This window comes from Dipodomys spectabilis, unplaced genomic scaffold, assembly GCF_019054845.1.
Source record: "Dipodomys spectabilis isolate Male_0828 unplaced genomic scaffold, ASM1905484v1 ptg000096l, whole genome shotgun sequence".
Classification (NCBI taxonomy): domain Eukaryota; kingdom Metazoa; phylum Chordata; class Mammalia; order Rodentia; family Heteromyidae; genus Dipodomys; species Dipodomys spectabilis.
Genome location: NW_024870773.1, coordinates 18,392,082 through 18,418,616, shown reverse-complemented (window position 1 = coordinate 18,418,616; position 26,535 = coordinate 18,392,082). Strand labels below are relative to the sequence as shown.

At 37.6% G+C, this 26,535-nt stretch overlaps 1 protein-coding gene across 6 annotated transcripts in view; it reads right to left on the bottom strand.

Moving 5' to 3' along the window:
* Positions 1-2,621: 2,621 nt before the first annotated feature.
* Positions 2,622-26,535, bottom strand: part of Usp6nl (USP6 N-terminal like) — a 119,620-nt gene continuing 95,706 nt past the window's right edge. For all 6 annotated transcript variants that reach the window (XM_042686068.1, XM_042686072.1, XM_042686069.1 and 3 more), the window contains 5 exons: positions 25,941-26,035; positions 25,261-25,326; positions 25,062-25,161; positions 22,517-22,669; positions 2,622-6,191 (listed from right to left, as the gene is read on the bottom strand). In XM_042686068.1, the coding sequence (XP_042542002.1) occupies positions 4,780-6,191; positions 22,517-22,669; positions 25,062-25,161; positions 25,261-25,326; positions 25,941-26,035 (1,826 nt within the window). In that variant the 3' untranslated portion in view covers positions 2,622-4,779. The remainder of the gene's footprint in view (positions 6,192-22,516; positions 22,670-25,061; positions 25,162-25,260; positions 25,327-25,940; positions 26,036-26,535) is intronic.

Genomic DNA, 26,535 nt, shown 5'->3' with positions numbered 1-26,535 from the left:
ATTATACCTCCTTCGGTTGGTCGAGGGCTAAGGACTTTACATAGGCTGGATGCATGGACTCTGGTTGTTATTTAGCAGCTGTGTTACCAGGGGCAAGTTGCTTAGTCTTTGTCCTCATTTTCTCATCTAGTAAGTGGACCAAAGTAGTCCATGCATCATAGTTACTGTGAGGATTAATGGGTTGGCACCCAAGGCTTGCCCAGTGACAGATACAGGAAGCATGCAGGAAATGTCAGTGGTGTTTCTTATTTAGGACACTAGCAGTACTTTCATCCAATTGTCAAGTGTTGCTGAGTTCACAAGTGAATTGCCTTTGTTTTATGGGCTTAGGCTCTGCTCTGCTCACAGACAGACTTGCCACTCTACTCACAGCCTCCTACCTTCCCCACTACCCCAAGGCTTAGCGCCTCAGGGGGAGCCTCCACACCTTCCAGGGGCCATAGGGAAAATGGAAATGCTCAGCAAACCTACCTTCAGGATGAGGTTCAGCTCACATAATTGCCGTGTTTGGTCTCCCTTCTCTGTACCCCCTGCCCCCAGACACCTTAAACATCACTTTCCCACATATAGCAGTTGCATCAGAAAAGCCCAGAAGTACCTCTTCCTCTCTGCCCCTTGCCTGTGTATTATACTGATGGCTTTCAGGCTCACCAGCCTTACCCCTGCCTCTCTGCTGGGCTCACCTCTTGGCCCTTCTTCTGTGCCTCTGGTAACAACCTGTGCAAATTAGTGCCAAGACAATGCTGCAGAGATGTCTCAAACCTCCCACATGAACCTAGCTCAGACGCTTGTATGTTGTAGATGCTCAATAAAACGAAGGGCTGGTCAAATGGAGGACTAGACTGTTAAGCATCTTCTCAGCTCTTAGGTTTTCAAGTGGCAGTGGCTTCTCAAGAGTATGTCACTTACAGAGACAGACTATAAAAATGCGGCCTTCTGACAGAATGTTACCAGTGGAATCCTCCTAACTTTCCTAATGTCAACTTTCTGAGTTACCCCAGTGGGAATACAAGATAGCTTTGGAGAAACTTTTTTTTTTTAAAGAGGTAGCTTAATAATTAAGTTATAAGGGAACTGCAACCATCTGATGACTTAAGTTCTAGCCCAGATATTATGATTTAGGTGACCTGGGATGAGAGCACAAAGGTATTTTAAGTTCACCAAACAATTCTAAAGCGCAACAAGGCCCACACTTAAAAAAAAAAAATTCTAAAGTTAGGCCTTGCAATGGTGGCTCACTCCTGTACTCCTAGCTACTCAGGAGACTGAGATCTCAGGATTGAGGTGCAAAGCCAACCCAGGCAGGAAGTCCCTGAGACTCCTATTAACCACCAGAAAACCAGAAGTGGATCTGTGACTCAAAGTGGTAGAGTGCTAGCCTTGAGCAAAAGAGCTCAGGACAGTGCACAGGTCCTGTGTTCAAGCCCTATGACTGACAAAAACAAATAAAAAAATCTAAAATTAGTTCCTTTGTTTCACAGCCTTCTCATGTATAAAACAGTGGCAGTTATGCTTACTTGCACTTGTAATAATTTAAAAAGCATTCCGATGCTGGTGGTTCACACCTGTAATCTAGCTATTCAGGCAACTACAATCTTGGAGGACTGTGGTTTGAAGCTAGCTTGGGCAGAAAAGTTTGCCAGCTTCAACCTACAAAACAGCCAAAAAGGTAGGTCTGGAGGCATGTCTCAAGTGGTAGAGTGTCTGTCTAGCACTACAGACACACATGGCATCTTCTAGTCAGGAAAAGGACAAGTTGAACAAAGTACTGACTACACACAGTTTTTGTGCTTGTAATGGGACCCAAGTTTGTGTATACGGCAACATTCAGTACTAACAGTTTCAATAAAAGAAAGTTAAAATATTTTTGATTGAATTGCTTCTTTCAAAAATCTATCACTGATACTTTGATATGTGAATTATATAAGGCTCATACTATTAAGCTGTCCATATTTTAAAATCACATATATGTATACATGTACATATACACATATATTTATATATATATATTTGAAAGAGCAAGTTTAAAAACTCTTTGAGATCCTGGATCTAGTTTAACTTCTCAAACTAAATGCTAAAAACAAAATAGTAAAAATAAAATCATAAACAACATTGCTTATTATGTTAGCCAAAAATATCATGAAGAAATTATAGCAAATATACCTTGCACATGTTACTTAGAGATAAATCAATTTCCACACCTTGGAAGCCCTTACTGTATTAATTAAGTATATTTTGACCCACTTTGCCAATATGTATTTATTTATTTCACTTATCTTTTATTAAAAATAAATTTCAAAGAGTAAAATGATATGTGGCAAAATAATTTCAAATTAAATTTTCCTACTTAAAAACCTCACATAGAGAACTACATTTTATAACAGGGAAAACTGGAAATACCTTATTGCTATCAATAATGTCATTAAATAAAGGAAGGTAATACAGTTCTACATACAGTCTTCCTGGGAATTAAAACATGACACACAAGTATAACATACATGAAGTCCTGCAGGTGAACACTGGCCACATACAGCCAGTTAGGAGAGAATTAGCCTTGGAAGCATCAGAGATGCAGCATTCTTGACAAATGAAAAAATGCACATAGGAGACACAAAACAAAATATACTTGTAACTTTTAGCATGTTAGAAACAATCACATTGAAAAAAGTATACAGATAAAAAGTCAGAGATGACATAAGAAAATAGTGTGTGTGTATATATATTGAATATATATACATAAATCTACAATATTTATCACTGTTGATATATATTTGAAACAGCTCAGGTGCTGCTTTCATAAACTAAATTGTACAGCTTGGTTTATTACAAGTCACAAAATCATAGTTTAAAAAGTGGAATGAATATCTTCAGCTACATTTTTTATATACATTTATTTCTCAGCTTCCACATGATCTAAATCAAGAGCCCAGTTATTTTAGCAGGATTTTGTTCAGTTTCAGTGTAGTGTTTATAGTTTTAATACACTGCATTTGTTTTGCCATTTAATAACATAATTACCAAGTCGATTAAAATTACATTAGACTCATTATATACAAAAAATAGCCACATTCACTAGCTAAACAAATGTTACTCTCATTTTAAACACATTTTTGTACCTCAAAAGCTTAAATCCCCCACTTGCAATAGGAAGAACCACCAATGTTAGACCCTCTACTTTCTCTGTTATCCAATATAAACACAGTCATGTTGAAAACAAGCACTCCAATTAAATGCAAAGTAATTCTCTCTCGTTAACTGTAGTGTACAGACTATTTATTTATTTATTTAATTTGTGCCGGTTCTGGGCTTGAACTCAGCCTCATGCTCTCACATGGCTTTCTGCTCAAGGCTGGTACTCCACCACTTGAGCTACAAACCTCCACTTCCAGCCTTCTGCTGGATAACTGAAGGTTAAAAGTCTCATCGACTTTCTGCCTGGGCTGGCTTAAACTGCAATCCTGGTATCTCAGCCTCCTGAGTAGCCAGGGATTACAGGTATAAGTCACCAACACCCTGATAGAATATTCTTATAGATACCACTGATTTTCTTTTAACTACAAACTTGATTTTTTCACTACAAAAGAAAAAAAATTCAAAAGCATAAGAGTCAACCCATATTTTTTTAAAAAACATCAAAATCTTAGATGCCTATTCATAATTAGAATTTTCCCCACAATTTTAACATGGATAATGCAATGGCCCAAATAACTAGCAATTTCTATTGATTATATTATTCTTCAGAGACTGGTCACCAGAGGCCCTCACTTTAAGGTGAGGCCCTCTTGAAAGTTTAAGGGACACAGTGACAAGTAGCTGTATCATTAATCCTGCTTTCAAATGATCTTCAGAAGCATTCCTTCCTTCTGCCACCTGAGTGCTGTGTCAACACTAACTGCACAAGGCCCTCTGCGTGGGGGGCCCCCGAGCCGCAGCGTGCCCCCAGCACCCGGGCAGGGATCGGCCTACCCGGAGCCTGGAGCGCAGGAGCCGTCAAGGATGCGCATACACAAGACCCATCTGGGGAGGGCTGCATCTCTAGCCATAAACTTAGGTGAACCGCCTCAAACTTGAAGCACCATAAAGTGGGTAAATCGTTCTCTCCAATATCTTTAAGTTCCCCATGGAAATAAAATGGCAGCAACTGATGGAGAATGAGGAGCATTTTTGAGATGAATTAATAACATGAAGGCAAACTAGTCAGCTTAGGATCTGGGTAAAAAAATATAAAGGGGAAAAAGTGAACTCAAAGACAAGTTAAGGTGGGGGGATTATCAACATTTGATGGGTCTACATGAAAAGTAGTCTTTAAAAAGTATTTCTTCAGTTCTGTGTTCAAATATGTATGCATAGATGCCTATAACATCTATTAAAAGATACACTACATATAGTCTTAAAAATATTTCTTCTACTGTTTTTCAGTGCTTTGTAGTATCAGTCAAAATAGGATGGGTCAACAAAGTAAAAATGGTTAGGTTTTGGAGAAAGACTTAAATGAAACTGGGTAAAGAATCATTACTGTGCGTGCAGCCCTAAGTGCTATTGCTATGTTTCCGGGTTAAATCCTCTTTAACATATTCAGTGATGATGCAATTTAAAACGCTCATCTTAAGCAGCATCTATATGGGGATGAACACATTTCCATATACTCTTATTACTAACATACATTAGAATTGTGCGAGTCGTTTACAACACAGAAAATACTGCTTTGGCAATTATAAACATAGCAATGTAGTTTTCATATGGTTTCTATTCTCGACTTCAGCAAGAAGAGAGCAATTCTCACAGCAATACTGATTCTTGAACTGAAAGCCCCTCTCGTTTTCTGTAGTGATATGTTGGAGGCGAGGGCCCTGCATACTGATACCCAGCTGGACCAGCATCTTCCACAGCTGGTGAGGTTTTATACCGCACTGGACCATCCACTGACACTGCTGGGAGGCCATGGTCCTGAAAGGGCACATGCTGAAAAGCTGTATATTTTGGTAAATTACTTAAGTGGCCATGGCTAACATCGCGAGTCCAGGATTGTCCGTGCACCTCAGGCCTGTAAGGATAACTAACTTCGGACCACTTTCTGTTATCTGGCAAATAGTCCACTGGAGGAATGATGAATTTCCCATTCTTTGGTGATCCCGAGTTGCCCACATACCCCCCAGCACCAAGATCAATAGGAAGGACTTCTATTCGGCTAGAGGGTAGAACAACAGGAGTTGGGCGGGTGTAAGATTTCTCTGGAGAATTATCAATGGAAAGAGTGGAACCGTAAGGTCTCCTGGAAGGATGAATTTGAGTCACAGGGCCCATCTGTGGAGACATGATGCTGCTGGTAGCCGCAGGGATGTGTTTTGGAGAATGTCCATGGTAGATAGGGGGATTACTGTATGAGGGGGGATTTGCGGGCGTACAATCTTCTCCTTCTAACTGGGATGGATATCTTATATAGCTTGCAGGCTGCACTTTTAAAGTAAACTTGTTGGATACTTTTGATGGACTAGAGCTTGGCTCAGCATGCTTTCTTGGACTGTTAGAGTAAAAGACATTCCTTGGATTTTGAGAGCAAGCCCTTTCAAGTGCCTCTTCAACAAAAGCCCCATTTTCATTTTCACTTCCAGGTACATTATCATACTGTGATGCATTGGAGCCCCGCTTCCCATCACCAGTATCCAAAACCTTCATCTTTTGCCTTGTGTTTGATACTCGGCTTTCAGCAGAACTTGACACAGAAAGTGTGGGATGTACTGATCTACTTTTGCCTTCTATGGTGTATCTGGAAGTTCTTTCAATAGCTGAACTATCTGATGGTTTATTCCACTTGGGCACAAATTCCTTCTTGATATTTGAAATAGCATTGCTATTTTGGTTAGCTGCTGCATGGTTATAAGGCCTGGAATTGTCTTGTGGACCTGAATGTTTTCGTTGAACATCTGCCTCATCTTTTATGTTTTTACTATCCTCGTCCACTGATTTCCTCCTGAGCTGCCTGACTCTTTCTGGTGTGCCAGCTCTACTCTGATGGTGAGGGGAGTGCTCCTGTTTTCTGTGAGGTGATGATCCGCTTTCTCTTCTGCTGCTTATGTGGGGACTAGGAATGCCGACACTTCTTTGTCCATTGCTCAGGTGATGAGTGCTACCAGAATGAAATTCAGGTGGAAGTTGTCCCAGAGGTTTCTTTGGATATTCATCCTCTTTACCTAAAGGGAAAGATAAATTCATAAGTAACACAAACTCATGAGTAAACAGTATCCAACGTAAGAGACCGCTAGATGATTAATCACGAACTGCACGCTTTTCAAATGTGCACTGATCCACATACATGCACACACTTTCTGACCACAGTATGTCAGCAGCTGAAGGGAATGAAGTTCTAGAGACACTGATAACAAAGGATCAAACTTCACAACCTTAATAGCAACAGGCAGGTGGGGATGATTTGTAACCACAGGTAAGTCTCATGCAACTATCTGACAAATGACTCCTGAATTTTGTAAAAACTTATTGTTACATGTTTTTTGTTTTTTTCTTTCCCAAGAATGTAAAGCTGCTATTCTCATTCCTAACACAACCCTGCATGTCAGCAGTTTAATGTCTTAATATTACACTGCTTTCATTGTAACCTATCTCAACTAAAATGGGTTTGGAAATCTCAGTAAAATTTTCTAAATTTATATTATTGAGTACTTTCCACAGGACAATTTCACGATAAAAACAAAAAGTACTTTCAGCTGAAAGGTTACACAAGGATCCTCCTTTAAATGCAAAAACAGAGAATTTTAAAAAGAAAATCATGTAGAATCATTTTAGTTTCATATTTTAAATAACACAGAATCATGATATACTCAAGAATGGTGCAAAATAAATGAGCCATTCAATGAACAATGTTTTTTAAAGTAGTCTAACAATCTGGGTATCAAAATAAAAACATCATTACAGGAAAATCAGACCTCATTTGCAAAAATTCCACCATTTTCACCTGTTATTACACAATAATGTTCTGTCACTTGAAAATAAATCGCTGCTCTCTTTAAGTGTCCACTTGGCAATTCTAACAAATTTTGCTGGGTAAAATAAGCTCTGTATCAGGCACGTTGCCGAGTGAGCAATGGCATGTTTGTGGTGACTGTACGGTCATGGTCTTTGTTTTTATGGAGCTGCCAGTCTTGGTAATGATAGTCTTGTTATTCATCCACATTTCATAATTTTCTTTAGGTTTTTAATGGGGTGGGAAACTATATGCTCGGTTTTCTTTTAGAAAGTACAGTGTTAACTTTTTAATTTGATACTGTAATTGATGCATAATGATTGCACATATCTCATTAATCTAATGATGTTTCTTTAGGGAAGAGAGGAATACCCTTTAAATAGCTAAGGTACCAGAATCAGAATTGCATTCAACACACTTCTGTTGTCTTTTAATAGAGTGATTTCAAAACTTGGGCCTAGGTACTGTCCCTGAACTGTTTTGCTCAAAGCCTGTGCTCTACACTTGAGCTACAGCTCCTCTTTTGGCTTTTTGGTAGTTAACTGGAGATAAAAATCTTATAGACTTTCCTGTGCAGGCTGGCTTTGAACCATGATCCTTAGCTCTCAGTCTCTTGAGTAGCTAGGTGTAAGCCATTTGCATCTAGCTTGATTTTAAAAATTTTAAAAAGTAGACTCTCCTTTTTCAAATAAAACTTGCTTTAAGGTACAGTAGTGACTCTGGGCTTGGGGAGTTCTCCCATACCCCAGGGATGCAGGGAGAAATGGCCTTTCTGTAGTTTAGAGACTACATAGCACAGTCTCAGAGAAGACAACTGATCTCCTGAAGCTCATTTTGTCTTCTAGTAGGCTACTTTCATAAAACTCCAGAGAAACTTTTCACTGTCAAATTTAACTTTACAATGACAATATTTAGGCATGCTGTTGAGTATAATTGAAAGCATAGAAGTATTAGAAGTTACATGAGTACAGTTTTGTTTTGTCCACCTGACCCACAAACACATAAAGGAAATACTAGACCCACCCATGTTTTTACATGCTGAAGATATGTGGGAGAACTAATTCAAGTGGAATTGCTTCTCATTAAGAAAAAGGTTTGCTCAGTGGATTTCGGCTGCCTGTAGAGAGTCTTACCAGCCTTTTAGTTCATAAGAACTAATCTTCCATGGTTGAAAACCTCCATGAGAGCGTGTAGATAAGAACAGATATGGAATAGCTCTCATGCAACTGCTGCGGTGGCTGCCAGTGCTCTTGCAGGAGCCGCCCTGTGTGGTGGGGTACTGCAAGTCTCCTTGCAGCCTGCCTGCAGGTGCTCCATCTGCGTCAACCCGCAATTTACCAACGTTCAATTCACTTAAAGTGAGATGCTTCACAGATAGGGCCACTTACCTTTAGGTCTACATCCTGAATCTGAAAGTGTTTTATAAAAACAAAGTTTATGACTGCCTTTTCTAATAACAAAAAAGCACATATATATTTTAGCATTGATGATTGTTTCTTATGGTCTCAGCACATTTTAATGTCAAAATGTAACAAAGCCAATTATAATAATTAAAAAATTTCTTTTTAGCCATGTCAAAAAGCCAACTGAACAAATCAGACCTAGACAGGAACAAATAACAGAGGCATGAAGAGTTCTAACACCTTACAGATTTCTCTATATAGTTTCTATATGTCTTATAATCATCTACTTCCACTAGGAACTGTCTGTTTGAGGTTGGCTTCCAGAATATTTTGCACAGACACATAGCTACAACTACTGATAATGATGATGATGATGAAGAAACTGAACCCCTATACCTTTTGTGGTGTGGTGCTGAAGATCAAATCAGGGACTTGAGCACAGTAAGCTCAACCACTGAGCTAAATATCCATGCTCAAATAACATTTTACAGTATAGTAACAATGAATTTAGGCAATATTCTAGATCTACACTAACTGAACTAAGTAATGTGGGTGGTAACTTCCCTTATCTGAAGCTCACTAGTGGAAAATGGATTTGTTGTTTTGTCTCTCATGTTCTGCTGAATCTTTTCACAAGTCTTGTTTTTAAGCTACCTATCTTCAAGTCACAGCATGGCCAACAGGGACAAATGGTCTTCACCAATCTCATCTTTTGTATGTTAATTTCTCAGTCTTAGATTTTGTATTGAAGATGATAATATCTATTTTATAGATTTGTTATAAAGATTGGCGTTAATATATGGAAAAAAAGATTAGCATATTTCTTGGATATAGCAATTGTTTAGTAAGTGCTATATTGGCAGCTTCTGTATCACTATGCACTATGTAGTTATTTTTAGACAAGTTCAAAGTACTTCTCATTGATTCCTACTCATTGATTCCTTTGACTCATTGTTTCAATCTGAAACTTCCCTGGAAGCCAACATTAATTACACCTCCCCTGCAAGGGCATTGTGCTGTCTATTTCTTCATTCAAGTGACTGATAACAAATATGGAATTAAGATAAAAAACGGAGCACCTTTACTTCTTAAAATATAGTGAATTCTTAAAAATCTGTAAGAAAGGGGCTGGGAAGGTGGCTCAGTGGTAGAGCGCTTGCCTTGCATGCATGAGGCCCTGGGTTTGATTCCTCAGCACCACATAAGCAAAAAGAAAAAAGCCGGAAGTGGCGCTGTGGCTCAAGTGGTAGAGCACTAGCCTTGAGCTGAAGAGCTGAGGGACAGCGCCCAGGCCCAGAGTTCAGGCCCCACGACCAGACCCAAAAAAAAACCCCCAAAAACATAAAAATCTGTAAGAAAATAAAGGCTATTCTGTCTAGAAACGTAAGTAAAGGATGTAAATGGAAACTCACAGAAAGAAGACAGCAGGTAAACCATACGTTATGAGACATACAAATTAAAATAATTTTAAAATTGGCGTATCTCACTGTTTGAGAATTAAGTTCTCTGATTTGACAACACATTTTGAGGGTTTTGATCTAGTAATTTCACATCTGGAATTTAATAGTAAGGCATATACAAAACATCTGTTGTAAATATACTCAAAATTACATTGTTGTAAGTTGTGTGCTATTGGCTTATGTCTGTAATCTTAGGAGGATGAAATTGTTGGGGTTATGGTTCTGACGCCAGCTTCAGCAGATCCCTTCTCCCAATGAAAACCTGGAAGCAGGGTATGTGTTTTCCCAACTACAGGAGGCCTAATATAAGTGGACTGTGCCCAGGTACATTTTAAAGCAGGAATCAAGAATCTATTTAAAAAATGATGAGCAATAATCAAGGCTGGAGATATGGCTCAGAAGTAAGCGCCAGGACAGGAGTTCAAACCCTGGAACCACAAACATTTTTAAATTGCATTATTTTAGAAAAAATTATATGCTCAATGTAGAGGATTTGTGAAATTAAATATCATCAAACAAAAATATGTTATAGAGTATAAACCTGTAGCAGTCTATTGCCATGTTCATATATAGGTTTTTAACCTTCAACAGTCAAGAAGGAAGTTATAACAGTTTGCATAATACAATCTCATTTATCATGACTGACATACCATTGGACTACTATATAGGCAATGTCTATGCCTATAAAAATGACTATAAGAAATAAGTGCTAGCCAGGAGCTGGTGGTTCACGCATGTAATCCTAGCTACTCAGGAGGCTAAGATCTGAGGATAGTGGTTTGAAGCAAGCCCAGGCAGGAAAGGCCATGAGATTCTTATCTCTAATTAACTACCTGAAAACCAGAAGTAGAGCTATGGCTCAAAGTGGTAGAGTGCTAGCCTTGAGCACAAAAGCTCAGGGACAGTATCCAGGCCCTTAGTTCACACTCCACGACCGACAAAAATATTAAAAAATAAGCACTAGTAGTGCTTAATGTACATCAAGAATGCCCTTTGATGGGATGATTACTATTTTTACTTATCTACAACATGTTCAACACATAATAAAAAAGTATAACATTTTAAAACATGAAATTTTACATTGATGTTAGCCAAAAGGCCAAGAAGCAATAAAACATGGAATTTTAAAACATTGGTGTTTAGGAGGGTATTAACCTGCAATCTGGGTGTCTGACTTGTCTACAATATTTCTAGCAACAAAAGCATAGTAAAATTTTGTCAAATGCTTCACTTAGAATTTTTCTGATTCACTATGTGGGTAATCTTATTTATTTATTTTTTCTTGTCGGTGGTGGGTCTTGAACTCTGGGCCTAGGCACTGTCCTTCAGCTCTTCAGCTCAAGGTAAGCGCTCTACCACTTGAGCCACAGCACTACTTTCTGTTTTCTGAGTGGTTTATTGGAGATAAAAGTTTCATGGACTGGCTCAGTGGTAGAGCGCTTGCCTTGCATGCATGAGGCCCTGGGTTTAATTCCTCAGCACCACATAAGCAGAAAAAAGCTGGAAGTGGCGCTGTGGCTCAGGTGGTAGAGCACTAGCCTTGAGCTGAAGAGCTGAGGGACAGCGCCAGGCCAAGAGTTCAGGCCCCATGACTGGGAACTCCCTCCCCCCCCCAAAAAAAAAGTTTCACGGACTTTCTTGCTGAGGCTGGCTTTGAACTCCGATTCTCAGCTCTCAGCCTCTTTTAGTAACTAGGATTACAGGCATGAGCTACTGGCACCCAGCTATGTGGATAATCTTAAAAAAGCAAAAAATCACTCTAATCTAGTCTGGAATTTTTAATAATCACCTTCTTTGCTTTCTATATGTTTTAAAATCCATCTTCAGTTCCTGTCATAAGATAGACATCATGTCTACTAGTCTGGGATTTATGTTATCTAATTTTATTCCTTTCAAAAAAGCAGAACTACGTTTTTCTCATCTCCATACTTCAAACACTTGCTTGGCTCTACAACTTTTCAAAGATGACTGGCAATCACAGTGATTGCTTCTTGAATTCTTCTGGTAAATGGGATGCTCCCGAAATCCCTCATACCAGCCGAGTAGTTCACTCTTAGTCACAGCTTATTTCCATCTGCCTTCACTTCCTCTTGTTAATATTTAGTCAAAATTTCTCCTAAAAAACTGTGTTACTGAAAACATGGAAGCAAAACATTTAAACTAATGCTTGCATCCCCCAATTAGATGTACGTGTTCCTCTATTTCCCTTGGATCTTTTCATTCAAACACAGAATCACTTAGCTGTTAAGTTACACCATAAGGTAAGGAAGAAAGGTGAAGATTGTTTAGTAAAATCCAGTACTGTGGAAGAGATTTAATAAATGCAACAATTGCTGGGCACTGGAAGCTCAAACCTGTAATCTTAGCTACTCAGAAGGCCGAGATCTGATGATCACAGCTCAAAACCAGCCCGGGCAGAAAAGCGAGTCTTATCTCCAAATAACCATCAAAAAGCTGCAGGTGGCGTACCAGAGGCAAAAGGCTATTTGTGTGCAAAAAAGCTCAGGAACAGTGCCCAGGCCCTGAGTTCAAGCCCTAAGACTAGCACGCACATACATAGGCACACATGAATACAACCACCAACAAGAAAGTGAGGAAGGAGCTGGACTAAAGGGAAACATCTTTGGGAGAGTATGTACACAGCACAGACCACCCACATGCTCTAATAGTCACAGATTTTCATTGTGAAATGCTTTAGATACATAAAAGGCACATAACAGTCAAAATTATGAGACACAGTAAAATGTGGAATTACAGATACAAGCCCTGTATTTCTCAGGAGAAAGAATTTAAAACTGAATAGTAATAGAAACTGAAGTGGTCATTTTAGATGTGAAATACAATGCAATGTTATACACATCAGATATATGTGGGAAAGTTAATGTTTTAATATAAAGGGTAAAAAAAGTCTTTACCTTATATTTAACACTACTTTATAGTCTAAAAGTAGGATCTTAAAGTTCTTTGAAGAGACCTTTAGTACTTTTTCTTTCTCCTAGTGACTTCCCTTCTTTTGTGTTCCTCTCCATAAACTATGAAATAGAATTACACAGAAAGTGCTGAAAAAACATGCCCATTATTTCACTTAAGTTACAGCAAGGATACTATCAAAAAATCATACTGGTTATAAAATTGCCCAAGAAATAGATGTAGCAGGTATGAGCACATCAACATTAATTCTAAAAGATATTCTTACCAGATGCCAATGGCTCACATCTGTAATCCTAGCTATGCAGGAAGCTGAGATCTGAGGGTTGAAGTTCAAAGCCAGCCTGGGAAGAAAAGTGCCTAAGAGATTCTTATCTCCAATTAACCACTAAAAAAACAAAAGTGGAGCTGTGGCTCAAAGTGGTGGTACATTAGGCCTTGAGCAAAAGAACTCAGGGACAGCTCCCAGGTCCTGAGTTCAAGTCACTTGTCAAGAAAAAAAAGACATCCTCTTACCGCTTTCTTTATGAACAAGTATCTTATCAGTCGATAACCTCACAGATGCACAAAAACTTACAAGATAGAGTCTCTCTGGACCACTATTTTCAATGAGGATAGAAAAAGGTAGTGGACTGGGGTATAAGATAGAGCTTCCTAAATTTAAGGGCTTAAAAACCCCAAATCTTTCAGATGTTAAAGGCAATATCAAGCTAGGCTTAGAGGTACTGCAAACACAGTAGAGAAGGGTCCTTGCCCATGTGGGGTCAGGGGGCAATTCTACGTTTGCTTAATTCGAAGTGTCAGCTCATTCCTGCTTTTCACCATGCCCTGAGACCAGGGAGCAGGCAGAACACTAATGTGTATAACTAATAGCTGGCTGACAACAGTGGCATCAATGTTCGCCTCTTAGAAATATCTGTTGACTGTTGGATTATGACACATATTACTACCATACCCAGCCTAAGAACTCAGAATAGAGTGAAATTTCAGTAATGTCACATGGTTGTTATACACACATTGCATACATCTCAGAGACAGTCTTAAGACATGTCTACGTAGGACCATCTATGAAGGAAGAGACAAGAAGAGGAGCTGAAGGACGTGAAGAAAGAGCAAAGAGACATACAAAGAGAGGCAAGGAAAGTACAAAGGGGAAGGACGATGGGGAAGTTGTGACAGGCAAGTGTGGAGAGCACCAGGAAGAAGGAAGGAGAGTAGAGCAGGAGGAGAGGTGAGGACAGAAGAGGAGGAGGCCAAGCAGTGCATCATCCTTCCTGAAGCCAGCCTTGCACTATGATGTGTTTTCAGGGACTGGTTCAGGTTCGTAGAACTGGATAGGGCAAAACCTCTCATTTCCAACAGCAGTGTTAAACTTGAGGCCTCAGTGCCTAGGTACTCTAACCTCTATGATTATGAAATTAAGGGGAAAATCTACTTGATTTCTTCATAAAAGTGATTCATGTTGAAGATTAACTGCTCAATCTTTACCAAACTAAAGAAATACCGTGTAGAACTTGTAAGAAAGACAAATGGCATTGCCAATAACATTTTCATATGCTAATAAATGTTCTCTGCTTTCCCCTCACAAAAGGAGATCCAAATAAAGCATTAAATATTTCTTTTAGAGGCCATCAATATTAATGTTTATTATCCATGCTTTCAGTTTGGGCTTCTTTTCAACAGACGTTTTTGCTCAGCTTCATGTCTAATATTTAATTTTCGTTTTCTTCCTCCTAAAAACATGGGAGGTAAAGAATTACAACCCTAGGTAAGGGGTAAGGGAGCCCCCCATTCCTATAAGATCTAATGGGGGGCATTTGTGAAGATATCACATTAATGATATTTTTTACCAGTGGACAGTTATGTAAGTGGTATTTTTATGGCAGTACTAGCAATTTAGAATAATCTACTCCTGGAAATAAATGATATATTTAGAATAAAGGCAAAATGCTCACTTACTTTTTTTTTCCTTCTTCTTTCTTACAAAACAAGAAAAAAACAAACAGCAAAAACAAAAAAATCCCAGAAGATATTCTAATTTGCCTAAAAAAAGATAAGAGAAAAGGTCCCTCTTGGGTCACACCTCAGGGCTGTCCATTTTTGGCCTTATTCAGGTCTCTGTCACCACCAAGTGGACATCACACTATACTACAAGATTTGCAGATGAACCCCAGAGGCATTAGCTCCTTCTGGCACCTGAGACATATAATTACACAAAGTGCTCTGAGTGCTCTCCCTTGTAAGCAACGTTTTTATTTATAAATTGCAATAACAGAATAAATGTACTCAGATTGTTCCAACAGTTTTTAGTAAAAAATTGTGGAAAGCCATTGCTGGGAAAATCATTCTATTATTCTAAAAAAAAGAGTTACCCATTCCTTTCTGAATCTCATACTAAGTCCAACATCTTAAAATATTCTCATAAAATTGCTGATTTCATTTTTTTTTCTTTTGCCAGTCATGGGGTTTGAACTCAGGGCCTGAGTATTGACCCTGAGCTTCTTTTGCTCAAGGCTAGCACTCTACCACTTGAGCCACAGTGCCACTTATAGCTTTTTCTGTGTATGTGTACTGAGGAATCAAACCCAGGGCTTGATGCATGCTAGGCAAGTACTCTACCACTAAGCCACATTCCCAGACCTTCCATTTTTTTTATTTTTGTTTTCTTATCATTATAATAAAGGTGATGTACATACAGAAGGGTTATAATTTCAAATTTATTTTTGAAAAATCAACTGATTTTATTTAATGTGCCACTAACCAGAAGAACATATAACTCAAACACTATTACAGTAGCCTTCAATAAGATAACTAAAAAGAAATAGTTGGCTGTCTAAATTACAGCTATAATTTTAAAGATTATTGTAGGTAAGGTAAGCTCACTAGCTTGACTTTTATTTTTTTAGCAGATTAAAAGGGAAGCTGAGAGAAAAAGACTATTATTTAAGCATTTTTCTCCTCACTGTACATCTTTTTAAGGCCAGAAAAATTTCATAACTCATTTTGAAATAAATTAATTTTAAAACTTGCATTTTGTGTTTCCGAGTGTTTCAATTCACACATGAGAAATTGTTGAATGTGTGAAACGTCCACCCTATAGACAAAAGCAAATATATGCTCTAACAATAAAACTGACTTGTGTTCTCAAATAAAATACAGAATGGTTCATTACCACCAAAAAACCCTGCTAAACTTACGTAGTAGACAAATTAGTATATTTACGATATTAGAACTTTATTCCTTACAAAAAGTCTGACTGATATACGTAAGACACTGGAACAGTGCTAATGATGGAGAGACATAGTCACTGCCCTCAAGGATTTTACTCTATCCAACAAGGATGAATGGTCAAGGACTGAAGTGTGAGGAGAGGAGGATGCACAAAAGTTCTATTTAAGGCACAAAATACAGATGACCAAATTCGATAGGGTTGGAGATTCTAGGAATGGGCTAAAGGCTCAAGATGGTAATTATTCCTAATCCACGTTAAAATTAAACAGAATGAATGAGATTGGAACTAGTTTGGTAACAAGTAGAAAAGAGGAAAATATTCTATGTCAAACTAAGGACTTAGATTTTCTCCCACAAGCACTAGAATGCTCCGGAAGGATCCAGCCTTTTCACACCATCTTTCTGGCTCTGTAAGGAAGTGAGTGATGCAGGAGGCAGGGGTCCCAGTTTGGTTACTGCTGCTCTGGGAAGAAAACGTTGGTGAGATGTCAAGAATGAAAGACACACAAAACTTAACGGTTAACTGGACTGTAACTAAACAGGTTCTAGGAAGCAGAGGCAGTAAGCAGAAGAAGAAGAGTTAAGGTAAGTGAATGCTGACTATTTTATATGACAGAGAAATATGAAGAGCTCTACGAAGAGCTCTGGAGGTTGGCTAGGGAGGTAACTCACTCAGTTATAAGGGTTGTTTGCAGTGTCTGAGGGGCAGACAGGTGAAGATGGCCACTTAGTGTTCTGGCAAAACAGGCTGGAAGTTGAAGTTCTAAGGACCAAGATTTGGGAGACTGCCATGACTATAGAATATGAATTGCCTAGAAATCATGGGCAGAAAAAACAACTTTAAAAGATGAGCTAAAGGAACAAGTGAAGAAAAGAGAAGGAATTACTAGAGTGGTAGAGATAGGAATAAGACTGAGACAACCAGGCATGAAATCACCCCAAATAGAATCCAGGAGAGCCCTGCTGTACATCAACAAAAAATGCTCTCTTCCTGTGGCACTCAGTGTCACTCCCAATATAAAAAGAAGGAAATGCAACCAGAAACTAACAAAACTCACAATTTATAAACAAAATACCAAATTTCTTTAGGGGAAAATAAAAACACATATATCTGAGCCCAAAGCAACAAAATTTTCTTTCTTCCCTTCCCTTCCCCTTCTCACTTTCTTGGTTGTGGGCCTGGACACTGTCCCTGAGCTCTTTTCTCAAGGCTAACACTCTACCACTTTGAGTCACAACTCCACTTTCAGTTTTCTGGTAGTTAATTAGAGATAAAGAGTTTCATAGACTTTCCTACCCAGACTGGCTTTGACCTGTACTCCTTATATGTAATCCTACCTACTCAGCCTCATGAGTAGTTAGAATTACAGGTATGACCCACCAGCACCTGGTCAAAATTCTTCCTTAAAAAAGTTCCTTCAGGGCTGGAAAGATGGCTCAGTGGTAGAGCGCTTGCCTTGCATGCCTGAGGCCCTGGGTTCAATTCCTCAGCACCACATAAGCAAAAAGAAAAAAAAAGCCGGAAGTGGTACTGTGGCTCAAGTGGTAGAGCACTAGCCTTGAGCTGAAGAGCTGAGGGACAGCGCCCAGGCCCAGAGTTCAGGCCCCACGACCGGACCAAAAATAAAAAAGTTCCTTCAGCTTCATATTTTCTGATACTTAAAGGATAAACATTAAAATAGCTCCCAATTATTTTAAGAAAAATCTCTAGGGGCTATGTAAATAACACACTACAAAATGGATCAAATTGGCAGTCACAGTTTATCAGTGTAGGGTTTCTAACCACATGACTTTCACTGCTTGACCCAAATGGCTTCACTGCCAAATGCCTTCATTTGAATAGAAGATAGGAAAAATCAGTGAAGACAAAAAATTAAGTATTCTCCAAGTAGAAACTGAATTTTAAAATAATCACAAAGACCTACTGTTGAGGGAGGAAAAGTTCTTTGTTACAGAAGAAAATGTACCAAAAAATGTACAAAGAAATCAGTGAATTTTAAAACACTAGTTTGCAGGTCTAGAAAAATATGTGAATGCTATACCCCTTGCTACTTGAGAGGTAGAGACAGTCTGTGGCTATCCTGGTACTCCTCACAAAGAGCTAGATATGGTAGACATGACTGCAGTCCAGGTGGCTATGGCATTAAGAATTCCTATATCAAAAATTAACTAACACAAAAAGTGCAGTGCTCAAGGGATAATGTACCTGTCTAGCAAGTGTGAGGCCCTGCGTCCAAACCTTAGTACAAGAAAGAAAAGAGAAAGAGGAAGGAAGGGAAAGGAGGGAGAAGAAGGAGGTAGAGGAGGAAGAGGAGAAGGAAGAGGAGGAGGAACAGAAAGAAGAGGAAGAAAAAGAGGAAGAAGAAGGAGGAGAAGAAGAAGAAAAGGAGGAAGAGAAGAGGAGGAAGAAGAGGAGGAGGAGGAGGAAGGAGAAGAAAGAGGAAGGAGGAGGAAGAAGAAAAGAAGGAAAGTTCATAAAATTCCTATCTCTAATAAACTCTCCAAAAAGCCAAAGGTGAAACATGGTTCAAGTGGTAGAGAACTAGCCTTGTGCAAAAGAAGTTCAGGGACAACACCCAGGATCTGAGTTCAAGCCCTAGGACGGCACAAAAATAAGCAAACAAATTAACAATAGTTAAATCCAGAAATAGCTGGAGACTTTCTTGATTTGAAAAAAGAGTAAGAAACATAAGTCTTGAAAAGATGGAGAAAAATACTATTATTTGCTGAACATAATACTTTAAAGTCTTATAGAACCTAAGAAATCAATTAATTAGGTCTTTCATAAAAATAGTATAAAATTTTCAATTAAATATATATATTATTGTAAAGATACTGTAAAGAGGGGTTACAGTTACATAAGAAAGGTAATAAGTCCATTTCCTATGGAGCACTGTTACCCCTCCTTTGTTTTTCCTCTATCACTCCTTTTCTCTCCACCTCTCCACCTCCCCAACTCTTCCTCCTCCCCCACAAAGTTGTAAAGTTTGTTTCCAACATAGTGTCTGTTACAATGGGTCATGCTGTATCCTCAGAAAAATAGTATATTTTAAATGTTCTCCTACCAAGTTAAGAAAAAAATGGAAGAAGAGATTAAATTTACAATAGCAATACAAAACACAAAAATTATCCACTAAGGAATTCTGGATCCCTAGCCTCCACTGTCTGGACTTTCCTCTTCAGGAAACCTGTAACACACTTGAGGTACTGATGGCCAACTGTGAATGAAACGCCTGGGCTGGAATGGGTAGTGAGAAATATGCTACATCACATAAAGAAAACAGACTCTAAAGGTTACTAAAGTATTAAGTAAAAAGTAAAAGCCAGGGCTGGGAAGGTGGCTCAGTGGCAGAGTGTTTGCCTTGCATGCATGAGGCCCTGGGTTTGATTCCTCAGCACCACATAAGCAAAAAGAAAAAAGCTGAAGTGGCGCTGTGGTTCAAGTGGTAAAGCACTAGGCCTTGAAGCTGACGAGCTGAGGGACAGTGCCCAGGCCCAGAGTTCAGGCCCGACGACCGGATTCCCCCCCCAAAAAAAGTAAAAGCCATTCCTTAGGACCCCCCATTTTAAAAACAGGATTCCTCACCCCTAAAATCATAATCCTTAAAATTCAATATGATCTCAAATACTAGTGGATTTTTTGGTAACTTGATGAGATAAAGTAATGAGGAATATTAGCCTTAATTATATTGAAACTATAATGAGATGAATGGAATAGAATAAAATACTATGATATACTATGATGACTAACTATACTATGATATAACGACTATTTGGAAAATAAGCAAAACAAACAAACAACCCTCAAGAATCCAAGTATATCCTGCAAAATTAAGGAGAGCGAAGGAAAGGCTAGGTAGGGGAGGGATGGTGAGAAAGCTGAAAGGGGTGACAATGATCAAGATATATAGTATTCATAAACTGCTTTGTTAAATGGCAACTCCTTTGTACAACTACTTAAAAATGATTAAAAAATTTTTGCTTATTCTATAAACAAAGTGCAATTTTAGATGAGCTAAGATTTAATCATATCTGTTTAAAAGTGATTTAAGCACTAAAACCCCCAACAAAAGTTAGAAATATGAGGGTGTTTTTTTTTTTTAAAGCCCTTCATCTAGTATGTGAAAATTTCTTTACATTACGACATAAAAGTGCCAGGTACTGAGGGCTCACATCTATTATCCTAGCTATTCAAAAGGCTGAGACCTGAGGATTGTGGTTCAAAGCCAGCCTGGGCAGGAAAGTTCATGAGACTCTTAACTCCAATGAACTACTTAGAAAAAGCCAGAAGTGTAGCTATGGCTCAAGTGGTAGATCACAAGCCTTGAGCAAAAGAAACTCAGGATCAGCACGTAGGCCCAGAGTTCAAGCCCTAAACCTGGCAAACAAAAACAAAACAAAGAAACAAACAAGACATAAAAGTCAGTCATAAGGAAAAAGGCCTGTAAAGAAAGGACGTATAAGATATATAACACATAGTAAAAGGAGCAAATGTCTTTAGTTTGCCAATAGTCAACAGGCAAAAGATGAATAGGGAAGGTCACAGAAAATGAAATATATATGCCTAATAAATATAAAGAAACAATACCAGATTTAAAATGAAAGAAATATAGATCAAAACAACAGTAGAATACTCTATCCAACCAGGAAAAAAATAACAAAAACCATGAATTTATATAGATCCCATCATACTATTGGTGGGAGGACTGAATGATAAAATATGTAAGGAACCAAAAGAAGTAACATAGTTGTGTATATTTTTAAAGGATGGATTTGATATTAAAATACTTGTATGATGTTTATGATGTATGCAGCTCATAATTTAATGAGAAAACAAAAGCAGAGGCAAACAAATCCTGAAAATAAATGTTGTGGTAGTAGAAATACAGAAAAACAGACTGAAGTAGGCTTAGTATCCCCTGTTACAATTTCAAGGAGATTGCCACCAAGGAAATTCTGTGCATGCCCAGGATGCATAGTACTATGGATCCATTCATAGTCCCCATAATGCCATCCAACTTCCACTAAAACATGTCACCTTCCAACAGATCTAAAACTCACATTCACCTTGCTTTTTGGGCACCATTTCCTTAGGGAGACTTACCTTCACAAAGTTAAGGCAGGGAAACACTGAGCAGATCACATGACTTACAACTGATGAAAGCAGGACTAAAAGCTCCACATCACCCAGATGCAATGTGCTCACAGAAAGTTAAAACTTTTTGCTTTCAAATTTTCTATTCTTGTTAATAAACCCCCAAGTAAGGAGGGTTTACTGCATTGTTCTAGAAAATGCTGGGCTACCCTAACATACTGTACTGTACATTTTTAACTACCAGGGTGATGAGAGTAGACACTACCCAGTGATTCTGGTATGATTTATCTATCTCCCCCTCTCCTTTTATCCCCTACCCTACTCTTGGCCCCCATTTCACTAATGCTGTGACATGAGGACTAGAACGTTTTCTACAGTTATTTTTAGGGGTTAAATGAGAGGCTGTGTGGCAAGTAGTATATTGAAAATTATTAGCTGCTAGTTAGATGATAGATAGTAAACAACATTCCATTCCGTTACAGAGGTTTCAAGCTTTAATCTCATGTTTAAATAGTTTGATAATACATATTTTTTTTACGTGTGTCTTCTGTTTAACTCTGTTTAAATAAACATTCAGTAGCAAGTCTATAGTAATTGCTGCTCCAAATGCATTTCCTGCTACAGGAAAGAATTAGTAGAAAATGGACATCATTATGCTGAACAAGGGAGAGTTGACCTCACTTAGTAAAGGCGATGGTTTCACAAGGCCTATGCTCAAAACTCAATTACCACTGTGATGGGTTGTTTTCTAGTCTATCCTGATGACCCCAAATCACCAAGAATTGCTGATTAAAGCCACTCAATTAAATAAGTAACAGCAGAGCAGCTGATTTTTACAGAGGGAAAAACAAATCTTCATGAATATAATTCTGCTTTCTTCCTGTCTAGATACAAAGGTGACACTGAATAAGTTTGAACTTGGGACCTTGTTAGTTTGAACTTGGGACCTTGCACTTGCCACACAGGTATGCTACCACTGAGCCATACCTCCAGGTCTATAAATGACTGTTTTTACTTTTCATCTCTCACTCATGAATTTCCACTTACCCAGTCTCTTATCACCTCATCTACTGCAACAAACATGGGAAAGAAAAAGGCAAAAACAAATTTCTCAGGATAACATATAAGCAATATCTATCAAAATAATTTCTGTCCAGTAATATCTCCCAAATCTCTTAGATGTTTTTCTTACTGCATCTTCTACATTTTCCCTTTTAGCTCTCTCCTCCACTTCCTTTGGCCTTCTCTCATTAATTTTTCTCTTAGCTCTGTTAGTGTCTCATTTACAGTCACTTTGTTATCATTTGAGCAATCCATATCTCCTATGTACTCCCCAAAAGTAAGATATACATCTTTCTTTTCAGTTTTTAAATCCATAGCTCCTAGTAGAAAACTAGTGAAATGTTAGGATATTTCTTACCAGGTTCTGGGAGATCTAATTTCGCCCTCTTCAGTTCTGCCATAGAAATCTGAAGTTGCTCGATTACAAAATCATCTTCGAAGAAAAAATCCTTTGCTAGAGTCTCCTGAAGAAATTCTACAAGTTCTTCCATAGATAATTTCATTAGATGTTCTAAGAAAGGTAAGAGCAATATAAATGCTAAGTCAACAGTTACTTTAAGTTGAAAGATAACATACTCTTTTCAGGTGTAGCATATTTTACAAGGGGACATTTGAAAAAGACAAAATTATAACATATATGACATTGTATCACAAGCTCAGTAAGACAAAGATTTTTTGTATTTTGCTTATTAGTCTTCTAGTAATGGGCATTTAGGTTGTTTCTGATATTTTACTATTTAAAACTATAGAGGAACTTCCAGTATCATTGCCTGTAAATACTTCTAAGGAAATCATGAAGAAAGAAATTGGGTCCTTTGAGCCTAAGGTAACCAGAAACAGATTTTTGTTGTTTTTACTTTTTAAAGTGGCAAATGACAAACTGAATATACTTAGGATGCTCAATAATGTTTTGATATATGTATAATATTGTGGAATGGGTATATCAGCTTAATTTATATATCTATCACTAAATACAATTTAACATCTTCTCCCTTGGCAATTTTCATGTGTGCTATACATTATTATTAAATACAAAGACTGCTGTGCAAAAGATCTGCAGCGTGCAAAAGATCTGCAGCAGTGATTCTTTTGTCTAAAACTGTACCACTTAAAAAACATTTCTCCATTTCCATTCCTTTATTTTCACTCAGTTTTTGTTGCTTTATATAGGTATAAAGGAAAGTTATTTAAGCCTTAGAGGTTCATTCTCTAACCAAGAAAAACACACAGCAACAAGCAGGTTTTTCCACAGCTTTTTAGTTTAATGATCTGTGGGCTTGTAATTATTGGAAAGTTTATTTATAAAGAGTAAGAAAAGCTGGGCGCCAGTGGCTCACACCTATCATTCTAGTTACTCAGAAGGCTGAGATCTGAGGATCACGGTTCAAAGTCAGCCCAGGCAGGAACGTCCATGAGACTCTTATCTCCGATAAACCAATAGAAAACCAGAAGTGGCCCTTGAACTGAAGAGCGCGGGGACAACACCCAAGCCCAGAGTTCAAGCCCCATGACTGCCCCCCCCCAAAAAAAAATGAGTAAGAAAATTTGCCAAATTGAATCACAGGTCATACAAATAAAATAATTTAGGAGAGAAAAGAGCTATTAAAAAAAAGAAATATTACAATGTATTTTTACTATTATACAACTTACTAGGGAACAGTAAAATAGTATCTCTAAATAAAAATTATCCTTTGTTCTATACTGTCATCTATTTATAATCCAGAGAAAGGAAGGCAAGAACAGATGGAAAGGGAAGGAAAAGAAGAGGAGAAAGGATTTCAGCTGGTTGGATGATAGAGCCCTGAGATTGGGAAGATAATTTGAAATCTACAGTTTCGTTGCTGAACCTCAGTCTGTGTGCTGGGGAAAGAAGACCTGAGTGGAAGGAAAATGAGCCACAATGCCTCTGTATCCTTTTCTTCAAAAGAACAAACAATATAAAGAATTCCTGCTGAATATTCTCAATCTTCTGTAAAATATGGTGAATCTCACCCTAAAAAGCCATTCCACTCTTACACCAAAATATCTACTGTGTTCCAAACAATGCTAAGCATAGCAGAGAAATAAGTTGTAATGACACATCTACCCAGTATAGCCTTATAATTTACTTGGGATGCTGACCAGATCATTCAAAACTAATGTTAAAAGAGTGGAATAGTTATGAATATATGTGGTACTAGATAAGGTCTAAAGCTTTTAATAGTTCATCATCTCTGTCTAGCTAGCTATAACAGATATGTAAGGCTGAGTTGAGACATTAAAGATGAACAGGGTACTTCATATTCAAGAAGGAAAACTTTTTGTTTCTTGATTCTTAAGTAAGGTATGATAAATCAAATTTACAAAGCCCTAAAAGTACCTTTTTAAAAACTAAAAAACATAGTAAACCTTGATTTATTTATGCAACTCTATATACTGCCTATGCTTGCCCAGAAGCCGTGACGTATTCAAGCAGAAAGATAGATCTATAAGCTCCCCTTCTACAACTGGTTTTCTAGAAGGAGGAAACAGTAGTAGAAATGTTTTCTCTAGCCCCCTTAACTAACAGGCCTGTTTTCCTTGCTTTTTCTGTTTTCCTATTACAAACCTAAGATTCAGACTGATGAAAAGAGAAGAGTCCCAGTGGAAACCAACATTTATGAACAATATTAGAGATACCACCAAACTGTATTCCATTCTGAAAGTGTGAAAATGAAGTAATATAGGAGAAAAGAAACAAAGGCTTTTGCAATGACTCATCTAGTCATGAGAAAGAACCAACTGAAGATGATTTCTCCATTGGTTTCCAAATTTCTTTAAACAACTCGTAATGGAAGACAATGAATTTGGAGTAGGGACTGAGACATCAGAATTGAAATAGACTTCAGTTTTTATGAAGTCTTTGTAATTAAACCATTTCTTACTTCTGTGTAATTTTAAGATTGTGTAAGACATAGCAGTAAGGACTCGTTCTCCTTCAAAGATGTAGATATCCCATATTCTGAGGTTCAGCGTAAAAGGAGTCTGCAATGAAGAGCAAAACAAAACTCAAGTAAGGCCAAGCAGCTTTCCTTCACCTTGGATTTAGAATCTTATGACTGAGTTTTGTAAATAAATACTTACACGATCAAGGAAACACTGAAAAAACCATTTCATTGTGTAAAAACTTGTGTAGATTTCTTGAGAATCCTGAAAAAATAAAGACCTCACAATTTCTGCAACAAAATTATAGCAATGAAATATCACAACATAATACTCAAAGGTACAAAGGTTATGGGAGGTAGCTGCCAAAATTAAAAAACAGCAATCATCTCACTATAAATCTTTTTCATTTTTTCAAGTCTTTTTCTCCCAAAATTTTACTTCTCAAAATAACTCCAAGAATAGATTTTTCATGATAGGATTATACATTTAGACTTTCATTAATATATTTATAGTAAACTCTTTTTATAGTTTCATTATTTTATAGTAAAGCATATATACATTTCATAAGCAATGAGTTTGAGAAATGCTTTTTATACAATTTTGCAAACCTCCAAAATAACTGAGAAATAACACATCTGTAAAGGCCTTACTTTTAATATTCATAGAGGTAATCTGAATCTGAATTAGTACTCTGATAGACTATCAGTATTAAAATTTAAAAACCTAATGTCTTCAAACACTGGGAATTATAACTACATAGTAAAAGTTAAGTGGATGACATCATAAATTAATAATGCAATTGGGATCAAAGACTGAATTAAGTTATTATAGCTTTATTCTGGTGTCTATGGGTGTAAGTCAGTGTCACATCTACCTACCAAGTGTTGCTTAAGTTTGGACAGAAATTTATTCAGTATTTTTTCATGATGTTCTTGAAATCTCAAGAGTTTAGGAAAACCTTGGACAAAAAATCCTAGAATACAAACATAAAAACAATACTTCAAAAATAATACCAACAAAAGACCTCAATTTTAAAATGTCACATATTTTATTTGTAATTGTCAAAAATGAAAAGAAATACCACTAGTTACTAAAACATTTCCCTCCCCACTAAGGAAATAATTTTATGTAAATTTGGATAAAGCTTTAGTTAGTAGTATATTTAAACATTACCTAAAATTTGATAAAGTTATTAAAGATGATAGAATATTACTAAATTAAGAGGAAAACTAAAATGGTAAGAAAAAAGGAAATTAATCCATTTATTGAAGTCATTTTTAAAATTATTATTATTATTATTTTTTTTTTTGTCAGTCATGAGGCTTGAACTCCCATCCTGGGCACGGTCCCTGAGCTCTTCAGCTCAAGGTGAGTGCTTGACTACTTGAGTCACAGTGCCATGTCTGGGTTTTCTGGTGGTTAACTGGAGATAAGAGTCTCACGGATTTGCCTGCCCAGGCTGGCTTTGAACCA